Source organism: Panthera tigris, chromosome D3 (assembly GCF_018350195.1).
Source record: "Panthera tigris isolate Pti1 chromosome D3, P.tigris_Pti1_mat1.1, whole genome shotgun sequence".
In the NCBI taxonomy this organism is placed as follows: Eukaryota; Metazoa; Chordata; class Mammalia; order Carnivora; family Felidae; genus Panthera; species Panthera tigris.
This window is the reverse complement of record NC_056671.1, coordinates 56,905,010-56,921,210: the sequence shown is the minus strand read 5'-3', so window position 1 is coordinate 56,921,210 and position 16,201 is coordinate 56,905,010. Positions and strand designations below refer to the sequence as shown.

The 16,201-nt window shown below is 42.0% G+C and overlaps 1 protein-coding gene, 1 non-coding gene and 1 pseudogene across 4 annotated transcripts; 1 reads left to right on the top strand and 2 right to left on the bottom strand.

Moving 5' to 3' along the window:
• Window positions 1-2,000: 2,000 nt before the first annotated feature.
• Window positions 2,001-2,883, bottom strand: LOC122232612 (annotated as a pseudogene).
• Window positions 2,884-6,211: 3,328 nt separating this feature from the next.
• Window positions 6,212-13,205, bottom strand: CD3H18orf21 (chromosome D3 C18orf21 homolog). 3 transcript variants are annotated; one of them, XM_042962324.1, is made up of 5 exons: window positions 13,117-13,205; window positions 12,875-12,889; window positions 9,765-9,964; window positions 8,632-8,828; window positions 6,212-6,398 (listed from the first exon to the last, which is right to left on the bottom strand). In XM_042962324.1, the coding sequence occupies exons 1-5, from the start codon at window positions 13,169-13,171 to the stop codon at window positions 6,248-6,250; spliced, it is 618 nt and encodes a 205-aa protein (XP_042818258.1). In that variant the 5' UTR covers window positions 13,172-13,205; the 3' UTR covers window positions 6,212-6,247. The 3 variants fall into 3 exon arrangements, with proteins under 3 accessions (XP_042818258.1, XP_007090799.1, XP_042818259.1); XM_007090737.3 differs by lacking the exons at window positions 12,875-12,889; window positions 13,117-13,205 and adding exons at window positions 12,230-12,252; window positions 12,333-12,497; XM_042962325.1 differs by lacking the exon at window positions 12,875-12,889 and having other exon boundaries at window positions 13,117-13,139.
• A 1,965-nt stretch (window positions 13,206-15,170) lies between these two features.
• Window positions 15,171-15,281, top strand: LOC122232826. The gene has a single exon (XR_006210240.1). It is a non-coding gene; the product is annotated as a U6 spliceosomal RNA (small nuclear RNA).
• The last annotated feature ends 920 nt before the right edge of the window (window positions 15,282-16,201 follow it).

Below are 16,201 nucleotides of genomic sequence, written 5' to 3'. Positions count from 1 at the left end.
GGGAATTCTTGCTTAAACGGGGCTAGGCAGGTGGAAGAGCCCAAGAAAGATGCCTCGTCAAAACTGGGGCTCTGAGAAGACTGTGTAATGTTTGGTCAAGAAGAGAGTGTTCATCAATATAATCGCAACGATTTTTTTACAAATACCTCAAAACAGTTTGCCTACATCAGTGAGATGCATTCCAAGGACAACCACCTTAGGATAATGCTAGACCTTATTATTCTTCTATTATGTTTTTAATTGATGTTGATGTTCGTATCTTATAGATTTGGGGGAGTCCATTACGATAACAGCACAAATTGCTTGAACACTTTCCATATGCCACTCTTCTGGGTGTTTTTCATGTACCATCGCATTGGGTCTTCACAGCATCCTCATCAGGTAAAGTACTATTATTAGTGTTGCTTTACATATAAAGAAACAAACTCTCAGAAATTAAGAGTGCCAAAGATTGCACCGTTAATTAAATGGCACTGCCTACTGCAAAGACTACAGTCTTGACCAGCAGGCTGTACTGCCTCCCAAACAAGTAATTCTTGGTCAGAATTAAGAATTATAATTAAAGGAATAATTTTATGGTTTATAAGATACTATCATTTGGTTGAAGGGCTAAAACATGTAACTAAGCATTTGATGATGTCAGAGGTAAATATTAAAGACGAGAACTCAGGGGCACCTGGGTGGCTCAGTTGGTTAAGCATCCGACTTCGGCTCAGGTCATGATCTCACCATTCATGGGTTCGAGCCCCGTGTTGGGCTTTGTGCTAACAGCTCAGAGCCTGGAGCCTGCTTTGGATTCTGTGTTTCCCTCTCAGTCTGCCCCTCCTCTGCTCATGCTGTCTCTCTCTCTCTCTCTCTCTCTCTCTCTCTCTCTCAAAAATAAGTAAACGTTGAAACAATTTTTTAAAAATATGAGAACGCAGGATTTTTAAGAATTCATCTTTTCCAGCCCTTACTCTGGAGGGATCTGGTAGCAGTACCATTACTGTCCCTCAGTAGAATTATCTTCTGTTTCTGGCATCACTACTTTCTGCTCAAGATTAGCCTGGTTTCTGGGAAAGTGGAAGCCTCCATGCCATAGGCCTGAGAGAGTGAAGAGGGTCCTGGAAATTTCTTTGTAAGACAGCAAGGAGGGCACTTACGAAGCTCTGTTGGGGTTAAAAGAATAAAGCTAGTTTAAAGGGGGCTCCCATTGGCCAAGATATAACAATTTAAACATCAAAATAGAAAATTAAAATTGTACTTAATTAAAGCAAGTAGTCTCTGGAAAAATTTGTCCCCATAATTTCTTTTAAAAGAAAATATGTGGGGTGCCTCAGTCAGTTAAGCATCCAACTTCAGCTCAGGTCATGATCTCACGGTCTGTGAGTTCAAGCGCCACATTGGACTCTATGCTAACAGCACAGAGCCTGCTTTAGAGTCCCTGTCTCTCTCTCTCTCTCTCTGCCCCTCCTTCACTCGCACTCTCTCTCTCTCAAAAATAAACATTTCAAAAAAAAAAAAAGGGCACCTGGGTGGCTCAGTTGGTTTAAGCATCCGACTTCAGCTCAAGTCATGACCTCAGGGTTCATGGGTTTGAGCCCCACATCGGGCTCTGTGCTGACAGCTTGGAGCCTGGAGCCTGCTACAGATCCTGTGTCCCTCTCTCTGCCCCTCCCCCACTCACACTCTCTCTCAAAAATAAATATTAAATATTTTTAAATTCTTTTTATGTTTGTTTATTTTTGAGAGAGAGACAGCGTGAGCCGGGGAGCAGCAGAGAGAGAGGGAAACACAGGATCTGAAGCAGGCTCTAGGCTCCAAGCTGTCATCACAGAGCCCGATCTGGGGCTCGAACCGACAACCGAGAGATCATGACCTGAGCCGAAGTCAGACGCTCAACTGACTGAGCCACCCAGGTGCCCCTAAAAAATTTTTTTTTTAAATTAAAGAAAAATTTTCTTTTCAAATTGCTAGTATGATTATACAAATTTATTTTTATTCATAAAATTTCTGTTGTAAGTTTAGTCCCAGTTGGTGGGGAGGTGGTAGTGGGAATGAGGGTTTATTTTGTTTCTTAGTAATGGCATCTGTGGGGATGTACCGGGAAATACATCAAGCTGTCCACAATCCCTGTCCTTCCCCATCTGGGACACTTGGAGGTGGGGGTGGAGGAGTGAGAGGGGAGAAGCAGGGTAGGATTGATAAGCAGACAAAAGGCACTGGTAAATTAGATCTTGGGTCTGTGGGAGGGAGGACATGGGCCCTGGGTTCTTGGCAACCAGACCTGGCTGCTAGGACTTTCCCTTCCCTTTCTTGGCTTTGGCCTTGGGGGTGCAGGACTTGGTCACGGGAATGGTCTTCTGACACTGGGCATTGGTCTGTGCCTTCTTCAGAGTGCCTTGGCGGGCTTTGGCGCCTGTGCCCCATCACACGCCCCCCACCCCCAGCTCAAACTTGTACTTGCAGTCGGCTCCAAGCCGCTTCTTCCAGTTGCAGGCACCCTGCACCGGATGCGCAGCGTCTGGGCACCACAGGTACCCTTGCAGAAACCCACGCTGAAGTCCTTGCTGCTGGGGGTGCCAGGCCCCCAGGTCCACTCCGTGCATTCACTCCCGGGGCCGCCCTTCTTCACTTGTCTTTTTTTTTTTTTAAGTTTATTTACTTAGAGAACGAGAGAGAGAGAGAGAGAGAGAATCCCAAGCAGTCTCTGCACCGTCAGCACAGAGCCCAACTGGGGCTCTGTCTGACCAACTGTGAGATCATGACCTCAGCAGAAAGCAAGAGTCTGACGCTTAACCAACTGAGCCACCCAGGCAACCCCACTTTGCCTTTCTTTTTGGCCACCGTGCTGGTGAGCACCAGCAGGGTGAGGAGGGCAAGGATCAAGCCTCAGCACTGCATCTTGTTCACTGCCTGCGCTGCTACGCTCCCTCCCATGCCAGGCCCAATACTATCATGTTCATTTAAACCAAAGTATCCACACTGTAATCTGTTTAGGTAATGTTTATTTTCATTTTTTTAATGAAAGCTTTACTGAGATAAAATTCACCCTTTTAGTGTAGAATTTAGTGGGTTCAAGTATTCAGAGTTGTGTGATCCTAATTCCAGAACATTTTCCTCACCCTAAAAAAACTACATACTGGTTAAGTTATTCCCTGTTCCCCCAGGAACAGGTAGCCAGATTAGTAGTCTCAGGCAGCCACTAATTTATTTCTACGTATTTCCTATTCTAAGCGTTCCATATAAATGGACTCATACAATATGTGGCCTTTTGTGTCTGCATTCTTTCAAATGACATATTTTCAAGGTTCATCCATGTTCTAGCATGTATCAGTTAATTCACTTTTATAGCTGAATGTTATTCCACCATATGGATGGAATATGTTCATTCGACAGTTGATGGACATTTGGGTTGTTTCCACTTTTTGGCTATTACAAATGTTGCTACGAATACTCCCATATAAGATTTTGTGTTTTCAGTCCTCTTGGGTATATAATGTGGGTCATATGGTAACTTTATGCTTAACTTCTTCGGGAACTGCCAAATTCTTACAGTGTGGTTGCACAGATTTTACAATCCCAGTGATGTGAGTTTGAATTTCACCACATTCTCATTAACACTTGTTACTGTCTTTGTTATTTTTGCCATCCTAGTGGGTATGAACTGGTAGGTATCTCTGTTTTGATTTGGATTTCCCTAATGAGTGTTAGATAGAAGATGTTCAGCATCTTTTCATGTGCTTGTTGGCCATTTATTTTCTCTGGGGAATTGTCTGCTCAGAATCTTTGTCCGTGTTTTGTCTTTTTATTATTGAATTTTAAGAGTTTTTATAATTCTGGATATAGGTCTTTTAAGAGATCCATGATTTGCAAACATTTTTCCATTCAGTGGCTTTTCATTTTCTTGATGGTGTCCTCATTTGAAACACAGGTTTTGGGCGCCTAGGTGGCTCAGTCTGACTTCAGCTCAGGTCATGATCTTGCAGTTCGTGGGGGTTTGAGCCCTGCATTGGGCTCTGTGCTGACAGCTCAGAGCCTGGAACCTGCTTCTGATTCTGTGTCTCCCGCTGTCTCTGCCCTTCCCCTGCTCATGCTCTATCTCTCTCAAAAATAAATAAACGTTAAAAGAAAAAAACGAAACACAAGTTTTTAACGTGATGAAGTCCAATTTATCTATTTTTTCTTTTGTTGCTTGTGCTTGATGTGATAACTAAGAAACCATTGCTTAATCCAAAGCTATGAAGATTTAGTTCTAGGTTTTCTTCTAAAGTTTTATGTCCACAGTATAATTTTAATATTCTCTTTAGAGATGCCCAAAGACCATTCTACCAAACACAAAAGAAAGAATCCATGGTTTTTCATTTGCAACTGAGGTAATAACTCCCCACCTAGAAGTTCCTTTTACTACTTTTTATTTTTAATGTTAACATTTATTCATTTTTGAGAGACAAAGTGTGAGCAGGGGAGGGGCAGGGAGAGAGGGGGACACGGAATCCGAAGCAGGCTCCAGGCTCCGTGCTATCAGCAGTGAGCCTGATGTGGGGCTCAAACCCATGAACCATGAGATCATGACCTGAGCTGAAACCAAGAGTCTGACACTACTGAGCCACCCTGGTGCCCCTACTTTTACTACTTCTTATCCATTTCCCAGTCATGTGATTAAAAGGACCTTAGTTCTAAACCTGGTAAGGAATTCAAATGTAAATGTGGTGGCTTAGGGATATTTGGAAAACTTGTGCTGTGTGCTAGGGGCAAATCAAATGAGATCACCCAGGCCTGCAAAGAGCTCACAGGCAGTTGAGGACACAATCAGAAACAGGAAACTACCGGGTCACCACTTTTATAAGAGTGGCCCCTCATAATGCAGTGGGGTTGGAGTGAAGGACAGTATGCAAAAGCATGCCAAGGCCCAAAGCTGACGAGAAAATGATATGTTCTAAGAACTACAAAGAGCTCACTATGGGTGATCAGGAATGGTGGTAAGGAAGCAGGAGCAAGAAGAGAAACATGTTCCAGTGAGAAGTTAGCCAGAATGGTAAAGCACCATGACCAAAGTATTGTGCTAGGTGCCCTGGACACAAAGGGAAGGTCGAGCCTCCCTATGGCTAAAGAAGTTCAAAATGATGACTCTTGCCATCCCTCTCTGACGCTGGCACTAGTTAGTATAATTTCACTTCATATAAGACCAACTCATTAATAACCTTGGCCTTTCAGTCTGCCAAGTGCTCATGGGAGAAACTTAAGTTTAAAATTTTTAAGCAGCAGAGAGGCTTGGAAACAGTTTATAGTTTAAAGTATCTAAATTATTTATTTAAAGAATTTTTAAAAGACAGGTTGAATACAACCCCAGCCTTTCATTTTGGTATATCTATGTTCCAGAAAAGGTTTAAGATAGCTAAACTGTTACTATGTTATATTCTGCTGTAAATTTTAGGCACAGAAATAAGTCTTCACCAAAGCAAATGAAATGCCACACATTATAAAATATTACTAGGATATTACTAGGAACAACAGAAATTTGTAAAAATGAAATTTTGTGTATATGAATGATTTAGAATCAAGAATGTTCCATATATTTACTTTTGCATGCAAAACAAGAATCATGTTCAGCTCTTCTAATACAGTTATGCAGATGATTGTGGAAAACAAGGACACTTGATCCTTTTCCCGAATTAGCAATGATAGACACCTAGAAAGGAGTAGGCCCTTTCATAAAGGTCTCAATTTCCTTATGAAAGAAAACTGCTAATTAAGGGAAGAGAAAATAATAATCAATGTCCATAATATCTTTGCTATTGACAAGGACCTTTCTTCATATATTTTTGATCCTCACAGCCACCCTGTGAAGTAGACAGGTTTCAGTTATTAATTTTAATGAAGCATTTTCTCCATCAACACTGAAAAGAGCCCAGAGAAGTTTGCTCTTGGACCTTAGTTTCCATGTATTTAAATAATCAAAGTTTTAGAAAAGATGTTTTTCTGACTAACTTTAGTTTCAGAGTTGCATTAAACATTTATTTTCACAGGGGCGCCTGGGTGGCTCAGTCGGTTAAGCGTCCGACTTCGGCTCAGGTCATGATCTCGCGGTTCGTGAGTTCGAGCCCCGTGTCGGGCTCTGTGCTGACATCTCAGAGCCTGGAGCCTGCTTCAGATTCTGTGTCTCCCTCTCTCTCTGGCCCTTCCCCTCTTGAGCTCTGTCTCTCTCTCTCGAAAGTAAATAAACATTAAAAAAACAAAACAAAACATTTATTTCACAGACTATCCTTTACAAAGACAATAAGAAATTTCTGAAGTCCACCTTTGAATTCTTTTGGGATTCACTCCGACTAAGCAACAATTTTAATTTAGAGAAGTGTTTCTTAGTTTTGCTCACACTATTTGAGCAGGTGGGTGTTGACTGTCCAGATGTCGGTGTCCTGAAAACAAACATAAAACCACACTTAGTTATACTGATAAGTAAGTTTTAAAAGTGTTTTTCCTGCTTAGCCTAGATAATTGCTACTAGAATCCTTTTCTACCCTTGTGTATTATGGCCACATATGAGCAGTGGCTGGACCCAGCATTCATTTCCCATTTTGTTAAAAACTCCCTGACTACTGAGGCTCTAGGCAATATTCAGGAGGTATGCTGGGTGGTTCTGGAAGTTTCCATCAAACCTCAAGAAGGCTAAAGGTAAAGTGTCATCGGGTCTGAGTTCCCTTTAAGTCTGACATCAGGATTCCTGACAATTCTAAGGACTTTAAAAACCTGTTTCTTCACAGCTCAAGATCACTTCCTTTCTCAAAACTGAAGAACTCGGGGCGCCTGGGTGGCGCAGTCGGTTAAGCGTCCGACTTCAGCCAGGTCATGATCTCGCGGTCCGTGAGTTCGAGCCCCGCGTCAGGTTCTGGGCTGATGGCTCAGAGCCTGGAGCCTGTTTCCGATTCTGTGTCTCCCTCTCTCTCTGCCCCTCCCCCGTTCATGCTCTGTCTCTCTCTGTCCCAAAAATAAATAAAAAACGTTGAAAAAAAGAATTTAAAAAAAAAAAAAAACAAAAACTGAAGAACTCAACCTCCACACGCAGGTGCCACTCCATCGTATCTCCCCGCCTGCATAAGCTCCCCAGGGTAGACTGTGTACTACTAGTCAAGTATTCCCCCGCTACTTAGCAGTGCCAGGCACAGAAGGGGTCTTCTAAAAATATTCCCTGGATAAATGGTTCTCCAGCTGCTGTGTATATATTTAGCTTCCTTCTATTTCATGCCCTCCAGTTGTGTTCCACACCCACGAACCCTTATTGGGGTTTGTCAGTCTGATCCCTCTTCCACTCCCCATCCGTATGATAAATGTGAAACATCTTTCCCATTCCTGCATATATCTAAAAAGCAGTCTGGTCTAAATACAAGTTAATTATTTTAAATATGCCAAATCCTCTTTTATCTATATTTGTCCAATAAAGTAGAAACTTCTGTGATGAATTCCTACCAGCCAAATATCAAAATAATTAAATCAAAATATGGAGAAAACTGGACTTGAAATTTTAATTCTTACCCAATTTGATAAATGTAAACACCAATATAAAAAACTCAATTCAGTAAACAGAGATAATTCAGTCCTTGCTGACTTATGTTATTTATATTCAAGAAACTACCAGACTGTTTTCTCTTTCAGCAAAAAACGTCCAAAAATTCCTTTCCCAGTTTCTACGAAACTAAATTTACTGACTATCAAAGTGAATATAGTACTGTGAACTACAAAAATAAGACATGTGCTCAGTCATACAGTTAATTTAGTAGCACCTGACAAATCCCTATTCAGAGAGATTTCCATAGGAACTTCTGACAGGAAATCAGAGGAAATACGAAGAACAAAGGTTTAGAGCAAGAAAGTAAACTGAGTGGTTCAGTTTTGCTGATACATAAGATGAATTAAGGTAAAGTACAACAGGCAGACAGATTGGTGCCAGGTAATAAGGGCTGGGAAGCCAGGCTGGAACATCTGACCCAAATGCTACGGAGGTGAAGTGTGAAAGGCTTCTAATCAGAGCTGTGCGTTAGGGAAATGATCGGGCTAGAAGGGTTTGAAACTAGAAGCAAGAAATTACTATAGTAATCCAGCAAAATAATCCATTTACTGGATAATACAGTAATCCATTACCGTAGTAAATCCCAGCAAAAGGTGGATACAGACCTGAACACAGCAGTAGGAAAAAAGGAGAACAGGTGCAAACACCATGGAGGTAGGACAGATGGAAACTGGCAACTAACTGGACAAGGACCAAGGGAGTAGGAGCTCTCAACTCTACTCACCATGTCAGGTCAGAATGTCAAGGGCATGTTCACTGACAGAATAAGGAACTTAGGAGGATGAAGAGGTCTGAGTAGTCAGCTGTGGGGACATGGTGGGGGGATAAAATGGATGTATTTAGCAGGCAGCTGGGAACGGGCCCAGGAGAGGTTGAAGTAGAGGAATATACCTGGAAGTTATAAACAGAGAGGAGAATGAAAAACACGGGAGCATAGGACATTAGAAAAGAAAAGGATATGGAGGGAAAAAAGGGGCCAAGGCCTAACCTGCGTGGCAAATTTAGGGAGTGTATATTAAACAAAGGAAATTAGAAGAAATAAGAGTTAACACCAGCAATTCAAATAGCTTAATGAATTCAGATACCTGAATACAAAGGCTGGCTTCTTGCCTTTGGAACCACACGTGTGATTTAGGTTTGTGGAACTCGGAGTCTTTCTCTCTGGTGTCTTCGGGCTGAGTTTAGTCGTAGGAGTGGTAGGACTGCTCTTCAGTGTGGATAGAAAGCTTCTACTTTTACCATGATGTTTAACTGTTCTGTTGCATGTTTTACAAGTAATCAACTGTCATAAAAAAGAAGAAATACTGGGCCTGATTTCTTTTCCAATTTAATCCAATAAACTACATGTTCATTAAATTCTTGTATATAAGGGACTACACCAGGTAATACTGGTGAGTAACAGGGGCTCCCCTGAGGGAGTTTATAATCTAGCGGCAGCAATCAGACAAGACACAAATTTAAAATGAGAAAATCTTCGATAAAAAGTTACTGGTTAAACATCTGTATTTAATTCAAAACACCTTTTTATTTTCATTTGATTTTTAAAGATTTTACTTTTAAATAATCTCTACACCCAATGTGGGGGCTTGAACTCACAACCCTGAGATCAATGAGCCAGCCAGGTTCCCCTAAAACACCTTTTAAAGATAACAAAGCCTCTACGTTCTCAATATAAAACCATGTTTGGGGAGAATGGAGGAGACTGTGATTGAAACCCTTTGACATCTGGAAGGATGTTCTTTACAACAGCAGTTGACATTTAACATTTGTTGCAGACAAACTCCAAGTGGTTTTCCAATAAAACATGGCAAATTATCACTGAAATTTTAAGTGACCCCTTCAAACTCTTAGTGATTCTGCAAATATAGGTCTAAGTTAGTTTATAAAACCAATCAAATGAATTCTCACATTCTCCTACCTCTTTACTCCATTAGCTGCAGAGGCTGACTTATAGTAGGAATTTCATAATGTAATTGTCAAATCACTATGTGTAAACTTGAAACTAGTATGTCAACTATATACTTCAATCACAAATTTTTTAAAAATAAGCTTTACTCTTGATGAAACATCACTAGAAGAAAAACTTATGTATATATTTTGACAATCTGAATGTATGATCACAAACTTCTGAGTTATATGTAGTCTGATCTTTAACCAACTTCAATTTAAGTAAAAGAAAATTCTAGTTTATTTATACATACTAGAATTGAAATCTTACCAATACACTTCTGGAGTCTTTGTATTTTTTCACAATTTTTGCTTCTTTAAAATTGAGTGTACAATTTCTTGCCTCTCGGTTAAGAAGTTTCTGTATTTTGGGTGTCAGTTTGGATTTGGGTTTGAGGCGCACTCGAGAGTTATCCGAGACCAGCAACTGGAAACAGTATGGACATGTTCCTTCAAAAGTGTTGTTATCATCTGAAATTATACAAATGAAACTCATGATTTAGTCCATCAGAATAGTTTGTTACCTCAAGCCAATATTATGTGAAAAAGTGTATTGTTTAATATGAGCAGATACATATTTTCCTTAAGCAAACTCAAAATAGAACTTACAAGAAGATAAACTGGCAATAATTCATTTTGCAAAACACTAATTCTGTCCATTCATTCCTTTAGCGACAGGTGAAGTCCCCACTCTTTGCGATGTTACTCATTACTTGTTACTAAGTAAAAAAGACGATCTTGCCAATTTTACATATTTATCATAAAACAATAAATTATACTGTGATTGTTTCTTTTTTAAACAATTAGCATAATTTTGTGATTTGTGGGCCAGGCTTTCTGCAGATAACTCTCAGTGCAAGGTAAAAGGACAACAGACTTGCCCCAGACTGTTTATGCAGTCAAGATAGCCATCTACCACACTGGGCTAGGGAGACATAAATATGGAGTAAGAGAGTTGCTATCTTTAAAGAACTCACATTCTAGGTGAGCCCTAAGCAAAAGAAAATACAGTTCTGGTAAGAACTGTAATAGAGCATAATTAAAATGCCCTGGAAATTATTAAACTCTGTATAGACCAGCCAGAAACACTCCAAAAGAAGTGGCCTGAGAGAGGTCAAATACCTATATTTAGAGAATGGTGTTTATTATTAGAAAAGGGCTTTCAGGCAGAAGTACAGTGAAAAAGAAAGCATGGCTATTAGGGAAAGGTGAGGTTGGGGAAGTGATGCAGCTGGAAAGGAAGGCGGGTACACCATCAATTTATTCAACAAATATTTACTGGCGAGCACTCTACATATACAACTAAAGACCATGCTTGTAACCCAGCTCTGCCAAATGTTAAATTCAATCATATTTATCAGTGACTGTAAAGTGACAGGAAGAGTTCTGGGTGCAAGAGATAAAACAGTGAATAAAGGACAATTCATGGAGAGAGAAAGTAAATATGGCAACACCAAATACTAAGTGCTGGGGAAAAAAGGGGGAATAGGGAGTGGCAATGGAGGTGCTGAAGTCCTTTTTTTTTTTTTTGTTAGAGTTTATTTTTATGTATCTTGAGAGAGATAGAAAGCAAGCAGGGGACGGGCAGAGAAAGGGTGAACCGTTCCTGTCAGTGCAGAGCCCGACTCGCAGCTCGAGCTCACGAACTGTGAGATCACGACCTGGGCCCAAATCAAGTCAGATGCTTAACCAACTGAGCCATCCAGGCACCCACACAGCTGCTGTTGTCTTAAATAAGGTAGCCACGGAAAGCTTTGTGGAATGACATCTGTAGAGAGCAGAAGGAAGCGAGTGAGAATGGAATCCATGAAGATACACGAGGTTAAGAATTCCAGGTAGAGGGAAGGACAGCTGCAAAGGCTGCTTTAGAACAAGGAGGGCTAACAGTGGTTGGAGTTGAGTAAACAAAAGGGAAGAGCAGGTTGGAGAGGCAACCTTGAACTTTGATGTAGGTCCTTGTAGTCCATTTAAAAGATTTTCACTTTTAAATGATTTAGTCCATCATTGGACTAAATCCCATTGGTCCAAACATCCCATTTGAGATGGGAAGTTATTTGAGAGTTTGTAGCAAAGAATAACATGATCTAGCTTAGGTTTCTACTGGGCTCACTCTGGCTGCTCAATTGAGAATGGACTGTAGTATGCATGAGAGCTTGTTGACGTGGTCCAGGATAGTAACATGATAAGTGATGGTGATAAGTGGCTAGATTGTGGATATACTTTAAAGCCAACAGGATTTGCTGGCATATTGGCTTGGGGAGGAGAGCTGTTAGGGAGTCAAAAATGGCCCCAGAGTTTGGGGGCTGATAACTCTAAGGATGGAATTCCCGCTAACTGAACTGGTAAGAACTAGAGGAAGGCTGGGTTGGGAGGTAAAGCTCGAGTTTGGCCTAACAGACACTCAAAAGAAATTGTCAAGAAGGCTTCTGGATAGATGTCTAGAATGCGGAGAAGTCCTGGTTGGGGGTACAAATTTGGAAGTCCTCAGCATACAGAATTTAAAAGCCATGAGACTGGATGAAAAACTGTCACAAAGAAGTGAGGTTAACGAAAAGAGATCCAAGGAAACTGGAACTTTTCATGAAACAGAAGTCTCTGGGGTAGTTGCGGGGGGAGGCGGTTAGGAGGGCAGTGGGTCGATGAGATTTCTCTTTTGGGTCATCCTGAGCGCTGTGCGGAATGGAGGGGAGCGGGGCGACGAGCGCCTGACCCGCAACCGTCGGACGTTCTCCCTACCGTGTGACGAACTGTAGGCCCAGCTGTAAAGGAGGAGGAGAACCGTGAGCGAAGAGGGAAGACCCACCACCGCCGCCCGCATCCCCTCCTGCCCCTTTCTTACAGGAGATACCGGGCCTGGCCCGGACAGCTCTCGTATAGTTGCCGCGCCGCAGCCTCAAGGTAATGCTTCTGCCTCATCTCTCCCACTGCTCCCACGCGGCTAAGCCCCGGAGACGACAGCGGACTCCGGAAGCCGGCTTCCCAGCGCACCGGACTTTGACCTCGGACTCCAAGCTCCCTCCGGAAACAGGCGCCCGCCGCAGAGGCGTTCCGGTTTTCCTCGAGTCCCGCCCGGCGCGCAGGCCGACCCCCTCCCCGCCCTTGGCCCTGCCCCCAGGCTCCGCCCCGTCCCCCCGGATCCGCTTCAGACCCACGCCTGCGCGGAGTGGCGGGAGCCGGCGGTGGTTTCGACGCTGGAAAAGAGTGACCGGCCGGCCTGTCTTTGGCTTCTGATGGCGTCCTATGTGATACCCCTGTTGTTTCCTCAGCCCACGCCGCCTTCTGGATTCTCCATCGAGGATGTGGACTTGGGTCCGCAAGGAGGCCACCGGGGTAAGCGCGGCAGCTGGCCAGCCTCCTCTCTCAGTGCACAAGCGAGCTTACCTTCACCCCCGTTAACTGAAGTGAAATACACATAGGAGAGTGTTGACGATTCAGTACATTCTCAGTGTTGCGCAAACACCACTGTTACCTAGTTTGGAAACATTTCTATCACCCTAAAGAAACCCCTTCCCCATTTAGCAGTTGCTTCCCATTCTCCCCTCCCTGCCAGGCCCCGGCGACCACTAGTCCGCTTTCTGAATCTGTGGGTTTATTCTCGCCATTTCTTGTAAGTGGAATCATACCTGTCATCTTTTGTGTCCGGATTCTTCCACCTAGTATAATGTTTATGATGTTCATTCGCCTTGTAGCTTATATCAGAACTTCATTCCCTTTTATGACTTTACGTCGTATGTATACCAAGTAGTCTTTATTCGTTCATCAATGATAGACAGTTGGATTATTTCCTTTTGGCTGCTGTGGATAGTGCTACTGTGAACATGTATGTTTTCTATTTTGGGGGGGGGGGGTAAATGGGAGTGAAAATGCTGGATCCTAAAGTAATACCATGTTTAACAAAGATTCCAATTTCTCCTACATCCTCACCAACCCTCATTTTCCACTTTGGTTTTTGTTTTGTTTTCTTGTATTTTTATTCTAACCATCCTAGCGAGTGTGAAGTGGCATCTCACTGTGGTTTTGATTTGCATTCCCTAGTGAATAATGATGCCAAGTATCCTTTCATGTGTTTGTTGACAACTTGTATATTTTCTTTGGAGAAATGTCTATTCAAGTCCCTTGCTCATTTTAAAATTGGGTTGTTTGCCTTTTGTTGTTGAGTTGTTAGAGTTTTAAAAGATATATTCTGGAGACTAGACCCTTATTTATCCTTCATTTTCAATATTTGAAAGGACTCAAATTGAGATAGGGAAACTGAAAGGATTCCATTTTTAGAAAGGCTCCATCTCTGCTGTTTTTCTGCAAGGCCCCATTTACTCATGTTCTATATTTCACCTTGCGTCTGACTAAACCAAATAACCTATGTTCCCACTCCAAGAAGGAGGCAAGAAAGTTAATCATTCTTTGAGTTTTGTTTTAGGCCTCCAAATGCCTGATAACATCTAAGAAGAACTGGATTTCAAACATGTTTCAGGACATTAGCTTCAAACAAATCTCACCCACCGCTGGCATCGATATCCCCTCCCTGCGATGATTTTTGAAATAACAACTATTACTCACCTGTCACTCACCCTCGAATCCAACCCTACCCTGGATTCCTGGAGGAACACATACCCTAGACCCTTTCAATATAAACTCTTAACCCCAAGTGGTGAAGAGACTCACTCTCGTTTCCTTTCCGAGTCTCCCACTCTGTCTGCTATACTCTGTCACTTACACTGTTCAATAAACTCTGCTTTCACTTCCCACTTCCTGATTTCTCTCCTGCACAAAGCCAAGGACCCTCTTGACTTGTCCTGTGGGACCTCCTCTGTGTTCCTGGACCTGGCCTGTCTACATCAAAATGATACAGAAGTTTGTAAAAAGAAAGCATATATTTACATCTGTATAGACGTATTTTAATTTTTCAAAGGAAAAGTTATTACATCTGTTCTTCCCACCTTTTCATCCTACTTCTCTGGTTGATGGACGTTTAGCAGATAGGTATCTTCTCCTCTACGTCCACACATAAGTAAATGGATGCGTGTATAAACATCCCCTCTAACCACTGTCCCCACTACCACGAACACATACACACGCACTAAAAAACCAAAACATACATTAAAAAAGCTAAGCGAAAATTAGAAAGTTAGTCCCTTACTACATAACTTGCCTTTTTCCTTAACCAAAGACCGCAGACATCTTTCCAGGTCAGTACATATATTTTTGCAACAGCAAAAAATCTTGTATGAACTGGTACTTTTTATTTCTTTTGTCTGAATTCCTAAAAGAGAAATTACTGAGTGGAATGATGTGCGCATCTGTATTTGTCAGACCTCCAAAACAGGTTGTAGCAATTTGTACTCTAAGCATAATATCTGAGAAAGTTGGGTTCGACTGTATGGGTGAAAATGTGAAAGCCATTGGTTCTCCTAAATACAAGTGAGATAAAGTCTCTTTTCATATGTTTCTTGATGCTTGCATTTTCTCTTGTGAAGAGAAATCTTCTCCTCTTCTAGGAGATCTTTGTGTCTTGGGGAAAATTATCCTCTGCTTGTCATATAGAATGCAGTACTTTCTTGCTTACCATTTTTCTTTGGCATGGTTTATAGCATTTTTGCCATATAGGATTTTGTATGTGGTCAAACGTTTTTCGTTACTGGATCTGAGTTTCCTGTGTACCTTTAAAAAGCCTCGCTTAGTGCTTGCTTCTGCAGCACATATACTAAAATTGGAAGGATACAGAGATTAGCATGGCCCCTCCCTGCCCATGCAGGATGATATGCAAATTTGTGAAACATTAAAAATAAAATAAAATAAAATAAAATAAAATAAAATAAAATAAAATAAAATGGCCTCATTTATGCCAAGACTAAACAACCAACTATCCATCCAAATGTTTTTCTCATGCTTTTCTAGTTTGACTTCTTCCATGCACATCTTTAATCAATATGAAATGTATTTCTACTTAAGTATAGGGTAGAGCATCTAACTGACATTTTTTCCAGATGGTTAGCAAGTTACGTGAATAACTCTTACTAGGTAAATTACTCTTTTTCTATTGGAATTGAAATTTAAACAATGCAGTGAACACTGAATGTGTGCCAGGCATTTCTAAGCATCTTACTTGTAACTCATATAATCCTCATACCCCGTGGCATTAGGTGAAATGCCAGTTTATCACATAAGGTTTTTTTTTTTAACACAGTTGCATCTGTTTCTAGAGTCTTTATCTGCTTCACTAACCAATACAGCAGAAAAGAGGAGAAATGCACTGTGTGCGCACGTACACCTACTTCCCCTGCCCTCCACCACACTTTCCTTCAGTTCTTCTCTCGCCTCTGAGCACCACACTCCTACTTCCAGATGCCACCTCAGCATCTCTGCTTGCGTTGCAACTTGTCTTCTCAGACACATTGTGGCCCAGATGGCACTCTTGATTTCCCCCACCAGCCTGCCCAGCCACCCAGTCTTCCTCTGTGTCAGCCCCACCAAGCACCATTGCTGCATCCTCTTCCCACCCCTTGTAGCCAATCCACTCTGGGGTGCCAGCTCCCCACCAGGAGCAGATGGGGACTCTTCACTTCTCCGCACACCTTGGCCACCCTCTCCTTTTGCCTGCATCCCTAGCATGGCCCCCTACATTCTTTTCCTGCGTCCTCTCTCCCAGCCCATTCTTCACAGGGCATAGTGGCCTTCTTAAAATGTAAGTCATTTTTTTGGACATGGAAT

Bases quoted from the DNA above. Each gene is read 5' to 3' on its own strand.
- CD3H18orf21 (XM_007090737.3), bottom strand. From the start codon at position 12,409: ATGAGGCAGAAGCATTACCTTGAGGCTGCGGCGCGGCAACTATACGAG. The intron at 9,965-12,229 runs GTAGGGAGAACG...GTATAATTTCAG, and splicing joins GGCCTACAGTTCGTCACACG to ATGATAACAACACTTTTGAA. The intron at 6,399-8,631 runs GTATCTGAATTC...GTTTGTTTTCAG, and splicing joins AAGCCAGCCTTTGTATTCAG to GACACCGACATCTGGACAGT.